Source organism: Oryzias melastigma, linkage group LG18 (assembly GCF_002922805.2).
Source record: "Oryzias melastigma strain HK-1 linkage group LG18, ASM292280v2, whole genome shotgun sequence".
NCBI lineage: Eukaryota > Metazoa > Chordata > Actinopteri > Beloniformes > Adrianichthyidae > Oryzias > Oryzias melastigma.
In genome coordinates this window covers 11,298,542-11,307,691 of record NC_050529.1, presented here as the reverse complement: position 1 = coordinate 11,307,691, position 9,150 = coordinate 11,298,542, and the positions used below count along the sequence as shown (strand labels likewise).

Sequence of the window (9,150 nt, the reverse complement as noted above, 5' to 3'; positions counted from 1 at the left end):
GTTGTAGAATTAGTGATAAAACTTTAAACTAGTAGCAACACAATTCTAGATGCATGAGGAAACTGTTTTAAATAAAGTGATCACTTCTACTCCTAAATCTAAATGAATAACTAGTAAATATTTTGTTATTTTACATATTAAAATACTGATATTGCTGGTATTAAAACAAAAAAAAAACTTTTGTGAGGTGTTTACACAAAAATCTGTGTATTTGGCATTAGATGAAGCTATAATCATACACAAAAACCTCACAGTTTTATCCTAGAATTTATTGAAGAAAGTTTCTTTTATATATTTCAGGTGTTCGGAGTGTGGCAAGTTGCTTTGTTGTTCCCATGGCAACAGGGATGAGCTTGTCTCTTTGCTTCCTCACCCTCCGTCACAAGAGACCCAAAGCTCGCTACATCATTTGGCCTCGCATTGACCAGAAATCCTGTTTCAAATCCATGATCACAGCAGGTGAAGATAACCTCCACCGTCCTGTCTTTTGATGAGAAACTGCATTTGTAAATAAGTTCTACCGAACAGGAATGAGCTGAATGATCTGATTTTTTTTTTTTTTTGCGGCGCCGGTACGTTTTTCCACCTCATAGAATCCCACCCCCCCTATCTCATCAGGCTTTGAACCCGTCGTCGTGGAGAATGTCCTCCAGGGCGATGAATTGCGAACAGACTTGGAGGCGGTGGAGCGGAAAGTGGAAGAGCTGGGCGCCGAGAACGTTCTGTGTGTTCACTCCACAACGTCTTGTTTTGCTCCGCGAGTCCCCGACAGGTGACGAGGCGTCTCGTGTGTCTTAAGCATATGTGTCACTCAAAACGTGTTGAACATTGAACTTCCCGTTCCTCATGTAGCCTGGAAGAGCTGTCTGCTATGTGTGCCAAGCACAACATTCCTCACATCGTCAACAACGCGTACGGCGTTCAGTCCTCCAAATGCATGCATCTAATCCAGCAGGTACATGTCACTCCTTCAGCTTCATCACCTTCAAACTAACTGAATATTTCAAGATTCAAATTAAGTAAGTGATAACTTTCTTCTATGAGGGGGCTCGTGTGGGAAGAATCGATGCCTTCGTTCAGAGTTTGGACAAGAACTTTATGGTTCCAGTAGGTGGCGCCATAATTGCTGGTTTTGATGCGGCTTTCATAGAGGAGATTAGCAAGATGTATCCAGGTGAGTGACCATAACCACATGTTACTACAGTGCACAATATTTTAATTTGGTGTGAAGTTTTTCATGTGTACATACATTGTTTTGCTTTCAATGACTACCAATAATTAGAAGAAAAATCCAGTATTTAACAGCTTTAATGTGTGTATCATGAACAAACTGTAGATTTCACTTAAAAGATTATAATTAAATGAGTGGATTTAGAAATATTATAAAAGATTGCAATTTAGAAAGAAGGCGTTTGTAGTTTAGCATTTAAATGAGTTGAATTTTTAATAAATTACAATTATTTTAAAAGGGGGAACACAAGTAAAGAAAAAAAACAGAATTTTTGTTTTTAAGGGTGTGATTTATTTCTAGCTGAACTTTTTACATGCACAGTTTTTCCAAATAAGTTAAATGTTGGTTTTTTTTGTTTTTTTTTTTTGTATTTTTAGCACGTTGTAGCATTTTCCTCATAAATAACGCAAGATTTCAAATTGTGTTTCTGTTCAAATCACGTTGGATCAGGAGAAGATGAAATTCCACTGTTTAAAAAGGGTAATATTTGTCAGGCAATCCACTAAATTTCTGATGCATCCACTTGCAGACAAAAAGATTCAACAATGTCTTCATTTTCCTCAACTGAGCTGCCATCTGGATTAAATTTCTACTGCTCTGATATTGCTTGCTGTTTTTATGCCACGGTAATGTTAGCTTGGGCTTGTGAGGTGCTATAAGCGAGCTAATGGGAAATTAGCGAGGTTAACTTCCACGTCTTTAAATACTAATGAGCTCCTGCTGCTCTGCAGAAAATATATCTTAAAAAACGGTTTATTTTTGGCAAAAAACTGCATAATCATAACAAAAAGATAGTCTCAATAAAATGTGTAATTGACCCAACTTGGTAGAAGCGAGCTTGTGATTGGTCAAAACAGGAAGAGAAACAGATACTTATCCAGAAATAGATTATTTACTTCCTGATCGATTTTATATTATTTTACCAACATAATCTTGTGGTTTCAACCAATACTACCACTACTCTCAGTACTATATCCATTTTTTAATACGTATGTGTATTCTTTACATCCCTGATGTAATTGTTGTTTTTTTTTATTTTCTTGTTTTAGCTGAACTACAGTGTCTTTTTCCTCACCCAGGTCGAGCCTCCGCTTCACCTTCGCTGGACGTCCTCATCACCCTGCTCACCATGGGAGCAAACGGCTACAAGAAGTATCTGTCAGAAAGGAAGGTGAGGGGATGTGTGAACGGATCAGCTCTCATAGTCTAAAAATAGCTCGTCCTAAACCCAAGCCGGGTATGTAGACGTGCAGAAAACATGGATGAATCGATCGATTCAGTTCTGTTCAGTCTGTGTGCTCTTTGCTGTGACTCCACAGTGGATTTTGCAAACTGGGGGGCGGGGAGAGCACTCCAGAAGTTTTTGAACACCTCCCCCGGTGGCTCCTTGCTGTAAAGCAGAGTTTCTCACGATGCAGCATTTTCCTCTGCAGCAAACCTCCACTGCTGTAGCATCAACGTCCTGTATCACAGCTGTATCCACTTCTCTAGTTTTTCAATCGGCGTGTTTTAGTGAAACTGTAAAAATAAAACTGACATTAAAAGAACACCTGAAAAGTCATCAATTACCCTCAATGCCTTAAGTGTAAACCCCCTCTCTGCAGCAGAAATGTGCATATGGGAGTTTCCTCTAGCCTTTTTATTTTTTTATTTTTTATGACCTGACATCATAAAGCCCTATTGATTCCCTTTGGTCCACTATATGCATAATTAATGTACAGAATCAGTTTTTCCATCGCGTCTGCAGATCCCAGCCAGTTGTTCGCATCTCTCCTGAGGTCACCAGCTGTAAATAATTTAGACCTTTCATCCATGGAGGCTCCTTTGCAGCGTTTTGTGCCACCATTTTGAAAAAAAAAAAAAAATATATATATATATATATATATATATATATATATATATATATATATATATATATTAAATCAGCAAGTGGCGTTTTATGGTTCACTTGCCACTCCCATTACCCTTTTTTGACCTGCTCTCACTGCTTGAGTGCCTCCTACATGCCCTTCACTCTGCCCCCGCCACCCTGGTCCCACCTAGGGCTGTAAATTCATGAAAAAGCACTTTTTCCAAAATGGCGGCTTTTCTGTTGGTTTAATCTCTATTGCAACCATTTTATGTTTCGGTTTCGGTTGATGCTAGGAGTAAGGAGACAATAGACTGAAATCCCTTGAAGGAGTTTAAAGTTGTAGAAATATGTTTTTTTCTTCTTGTTTTTTTGGAAATTCAAGATGGCAGCCTCTTCCCGAGGTCAAAGGTCAATGAAACTCTTGGTGTGGTTGTAGACTTAAGCTAGCGGCACGTGTGTGAAATTTTGTGAAAATTGCTCAAACTAAAGTTTTATCTTCCCATGTTGGATGAAAATCAGCAAATTTCAGACTTTGGCCACCAAGCCATAGGACCTGCAGCCATTCCGTAATAAATATAAAACTTCCTTTGGATATCACTGATACGCATGTTTTAGGGTGTATTCAGACTGCACATATTTTCATTTCCAATCGGACTGAGCTTTGGTTTGCTCTGAGATTACTCAGTGAATACAATCCGCTCTTGTCGAAGAATAACTGGACCAAAGCAACTCATTGAAATATGGTCGGGTGATGACGGCACTTAAACAGATTTAACATGATACACCTTGTAGTTCCTGGCCAATGACTGAAGAGATCTTTAGTCACGTGGTTTTGTTTACAAGCTTTGATCCGGAACAGAACTCTCTGGTGGACGCCAGTCTGAATACAGACCAATCTTCAGGACTGAATGTACCCTCAGTTTTGTTAGTGGATTTTCAAATAATATTTTGGGCTCCATAAGAGATTTTGGAATGTCATTGTTTTTTGGGGGGAGTGGTTTATTTTAGCCAAAATTGATTCTCAGTGGGTAACTAGGTGCGTGCAAAATTTGGGCGAGTTTTCGAGCGTGTTGCAGAAGGGACATTTTTACTTAAGAATTAGAACATTACGGTCCTTGTAGCAGTCCAAGACATAAAAACTGAAGTCTGTTGTTTATCATTTTTAGGAAGACAAACAATAGCTGGTGAGAATGTGTTTGCACACATTGAGGCATTGTCTGCGCAGTCGTCGCCGGGCACTCTCCCCCAACATCTGCCATCATTCTTCTGTGATGAAGTTGCTCTTTGTTGCTGAAGAACAAGGGACACTTGAAGACGTTGTTGACAGAGAAAATATTCTCCATGCTTTCAGACAGATGAGGGGTGGGGGGTGAGTCAGCAGAGTCTGCTCGCACTCTCCCTCTTTTACAGAGTGCAGGAACCTCTAATGTGTGATGCCCTCACAGGGGAATCTGATGTTAGTAACCCTTCACAACGTCTTGTCAATCCGATTCAGTCCGTCACACACGGCTGGAGGTTTCGGGGCTAAACGTCTCGTCAGCATCTTTTAAGCCCGTTCACTTCCCTGTTAAAAAGCGTGCATAATGTTCTGCTTCTCTAATTGATCCCAGAGGTAGGCGTCCTCAAAAATCCCAGAGAAGGAAAGTGGTGGAAAGAAAACACACCGTCAGGCAGGTGGAGGGAAGCTCAGTGGTCGATTTGCTGGGTTTGCAATAAAACCCGGCCGCTAAAAGTCTTGAATGTATCCTCTCATGTACGTTTGCCCAATCTACAGGAGATTTACTCCGTTCTGGCCGAGGAATTGAAGAGCCTGGCGTCTGCACACGGGGAGAGATTGCTTCACACGCCTCATAACCCCATTTCTCTGGGTGAGAACATTTTTTATTTCCTTGTTCCTGACCTTAATTCGTTGACACTTTTGTTTTTTTTAACATGATCTTTGCACCTGGGTGTCCCTCCCCCAGCAATGTCTCTAGATGGCCTTCAAGCCAACAGCAACCAAGCCGTGACTCAGCTGGGCTCCATGCTGTTTACCCGACAAGTTTCTGGAGCCAGGTATGCAGGGTCACCTTAAATGAGATGGCCAGAGGACATTAGTAATCAGGCAAATGGATGAGAGGAAGCTACTTTGGAGAATTGGACAGCGCATTCTGTCAAGGAAACTAATTTAAGAGTACTTCTCCCTTTGGAAGTAAAGTACCTTTTATCTGTGACCTTAAAGGGAAACACAACAGGACAGTTGGAGGCTGATGCACTCTCAGCCCAGATTTGAAAAATGCAAAAAATCGAAGAGGGTGGGCTGAGCGGGGGAGGTGTGGTTTGGATCTTTGATAGTGACCGTGAGGTTAGCTTGAGGGAACGTAACGTCTTCAATATGGAGAGTGGTACCAAAGAAAGTGATACCTGTATCTCCACACAACTTTCTGATTTTTCTCCTCCACCTTCTCCCAAGGTAGGCTGGTCCAGACCGAAGAGGACCACTGTGTGAGTGGTAAAATGTCGCTAGCATGATAAGCTAATAAAGGCTAACGTATTAAGCAAACAGTCCTGAGTGAAACATTCATTTCAAATCCCATCACCAGGAAGGAGTTCACTGGATTCAATGCAGTAAATCACTGTTGCGTAACTTCTAAGTCCACTGAAAAGTTGTGCAACCTCGTAGATTTTAGGCAACCGAAGGCAAAACACCTACGAGGCACGCTCAAGCTAACATGCTAACAACCGACCATTACAGAGTCAAAGATGGGCGGGGCTTTTATACTGGAGCTGCAGAGCATGATGATGTAAAACATCTGAAGTATGGAGTCTGGAAAGAGCCAAAATGAAATACATATATACACCATTAAATAAATAAATAAATGTGTCATTAATTATTCAAAAGTGGCAATAAATAAATAAATGTTGAAATAAATGTGGCATTAAAATATTAAAATAGAACATTTAAATATTTATTTATTGCCACTTTTAAATAATTAATGACACATTTATTTATTTATTTATTTAATGGTGGATATATTTATTTCAATTTGGCTCTTTCCAGACTCCATACTGAAATGGCACCAGTTGACCAATCACAAAATTCAACTGTAGTACCTCGTTTGAACCTGCACACAGACGGTTTTAGACTATAATTTCAGGAATTTAAAAAAATGTCAAAAATGTGGCAACAAACAGCACTTTTAAAGCCCAATTTATAGAGGGTAAAAGCCGAAAAAGTTGATTCAGTGTTGGTTACCGTTTAGAGATCCACTGAGATCAAAATTATACATTTTTTGTGTTTTAATATGTACCAACGAAAACATTTTTCTCATCTTTTTTTCTTGCTCTGGTAATGTTAGGTTGGGCTTTGATGGGCTGTAAGTGAGCAGTAGAGAGTGTAAACAGAGAACTCTCAGCTATTGATGGGGAAAGGGGGGTGGGTTTACTCTGCGCCAATTTAAATATGTGTTTTAATCAAACATACATTCATTTCCATCAGTTGTATTGGAGCTCACAGCACTTCCTAAAGAGGCCTGGTACAGTGAGCTATTTTCTTGTTTTGATATCAACATCCTGCAAAGCAGATAAAGATTTTCCTCTCATTACGGAGCGTTTCTCCACCTTAATGGTTTCTCATAATCATTTTGTAAGTAGCAGACCAGTGATTGATTTTCACATTAAAAGAGGTAGAGGCTATGCTGACAGTTTTTCCAATGATAACGGGCTTAAAGGTTGCTTATGCTAACCATACTGCAGTGTCTGAAGCTATAAAACCCAGCTGTGAACACCTTTTTAGTTTACTGATGACCTCAGTTTGATTTTATATGTTTTATCTATCGGGAATCATCCAGAGGTGCATTTTCTGTTATATTAGATCATTGCTTTGAAAACAGATAAAAAACATAATCAAAGTAAGTTTTTACCATTTTTTAAAAATAAATGTTTACTGTCAATTTGATACGTTTCCTGTTTTTTCCTGTATTTGTAATCACTGTTTTGTTTTAATCTGCTGCAATCCTACTTTCTTGTCGTATTCTCCTCCATCTTTTAGGGTCATACCACTCGGTAGAGAGCAGACCATAAACGGATACACATTTCGTGGGTTTATGTCGCACTCGGAGTCCTACCCCTGCCCCTACCTCAACGCCGCCTCGGCCATCGGCATCACTCGGGAAGATGTGACGCTGTGCATCAAAAGGCTGGATAAAAGCCTGAAGGCTCTGAGGAAAGAGGGAAATGCAGCGAGGAGCACTTCAGAGGATCTCTGAAAGTCGCTTTGTGGTGACACCCAGAGAGGAAACTATTAGCAGCTTGTTTGTTCGAGCATAAGTAGACAAATATTTATTAATAATCCTGTTTAAATTTGCTGCCTTTGATTGTACAACACCTGCATGTAAATCTCTAAGGAGCAAAATGCTTCTGAGCTATAATTTAATACATTGTCAGACTGTTATTTTTTTTTAGATCATTCTGAAAAGTAAAAGAAGATTAAAAGATTGAGCTTCATGTTGCAATATCTCTGAATGAAAACCATCTCATAATTGAGCGGAGAGTCTTTGCATGCAATATTGTCGGAGCATTAGGCAGACAGATGGTGCATAATGAATTTATGTTCTCTTTTTGGAATAAATTAGCCTCCCTCCCCGACTGATATACCAAACAATCCAATTGCTGATCCATTAACTCCATCTGAACTCTGTAATGGACTGTCTGTTATGGTTTTTTGGGTTATGTAACAAATCATCTTAAGTGGATAATCAGTGAAGTGGACCACCTGTAACCAGAGAAGGTTGGTTTTGAGTTTGAGTAAACACAGGATTAGGTATTCTCAAGTAAAAATTCAGATGAATTTTGAACATGTTTACCGCTGTGATCCCTGCATCTGTGCAGATGTTGCATTAGTAATGCAGGTCACAGTTGCTTTGTAGCAGCATAGCCTCCTCAGCCGCCAGCCTTCAGAAAGGGGGGTGCTCTCTGACAGTTACGCTGTTGTATCAGCACATTCCACTGTTTTCAGAGCTGTACTGAAGCACTGAGAAAAACGGTGAGGAAAAAAAAAAAACCTATTGGCTCTGATGCGGCTGCCACAATGCAGCAATGCATTTCAATGAGGATCAGGCAAAAGGAATGTAAGATTGCAGGTTCAAATGATTGTTAAATAGTAAAAATCTGTATTATCATGTGTAGAAATGCAACAAAATTACATTTCAATTAAGTTTTTCTATTATTGAGCTGATTTTTTATTTAAAAGTGAAGCCTTTTCTGTAATGTAAGAACTTTCTTCAAAAACAAAAACATATTTAAGTAAAAAAATATTTTTAACACATGATAACCGTTCTTAAAGATGTTTTTCTATTCTTTTAAAGCAAGTTCTTCATGTTTCCAATAGTATATCTGCAAAATTGTCAATGCAATCTAGATGTTTGTGCAGAATGTGGCCACAGAGGCGCTGTCCGTGGTGCTGCAGATATACTCCTATACGGGAGAGGAAATCCATACTGTAAGGGCAAAAAAAAAATGCTGTGTAACCTTATATGACTTATACAGTTTCAGTCAAACACTGACTATGTGAGTGTTCTTATGAGGCATCAGGCGAGAGATTTTAAATTATTTGATGTTTGAAACTCATAATTGTGTTAAAATCCACTGAAAAATACTTATTTCTTAAATTCTGTTAAATATTCAGATTTTTGAGTGATCTCGAATAGGATAAATTGTGAAAAAATTTACTAATAAAAAAAAATTATGGTGTGATCTCTGTTTATGAGAAATAAAATGATTCAATAAAAACCGACAGTTTAAAATAGTTTTTCAATGTTTTATTGACAAAAAAGTTTTTGAACCTTTTTTCCTTAATCACATTTAATAGTCAGATTGGGAATTCATCTCAAACTATAGAAAAATGTATGCAAAAATTTTTTTTTTTTTCACGTTTTCCTTAATCCTAATAAATAACCAGATTGTGGATTGATCTCAAATTATGGGGAAAACCATCAAAAACTAGTTTCACTTGCTTTTATTAATCTTAAAAAATATTCATTTCATGTGGTAGAAATCTCAAATTAATAAAAAAAAATTATGTACTCAA

General features: G+C 38.6%; 1 protein-coding gene across 3 annotated transcripts in view; it reads left to right on the top strand.

Moving 5' to 3' along the window:
• Nucleotides 1–8,580, top strand: part of sepsecs (Sep (O-phosphoserine) tRNA:Sec (selenocysteine) tRNA synthase) — an 11,323-nt gene extending 2,743 nt beyond the window's left edge. For 2 of the 3 annotated variants that reach the window (XM_024288438.2, XM_024288437.2), the window contains exons 5-12: nucleotides 301–459; nucleotides 619–772; nucleotides 853–955; nucleotides 1,045–1,174; nucleotides 2,311–2,402; nucleotides 4,858–4,951; nucleotides 5,048–5,138; nucleotides 7,114–8,580. In XM_024288438.2, coding sequence (XP_024144206.1) covers nucleotides 301–459; nucleotides 619–772; nucleotides 853–955; nucleotides 1,045–1,174; nucleotides 2,311–2,402; nucleotides 4,858–4,951; nucleotides 5,048–5,138; nucleotides 7,114–7,330 — 1,040 coding nt within the window. In that variant the 3' untranslated portion in view covers nucleotides 7,331–8,580. Of the gene's footprint in view, nucleotides 1–300; nucleotides 460–618; nucleotides 773–852; nucleotides 956–1,044; nucleotides 1,175–2,310; nucleotides 2,403–4,857; nucleotides 4,952–5,047; nucleotides 5,139–5,535; nucleotides 5,628–7,113 lie in introns of those variants that run through there. The other variant, XM_024288440.2, reaches the window with a different exon arrangement.
• Nucleotides 8,581–9,150: the final 570 nt, after the last annotated feature.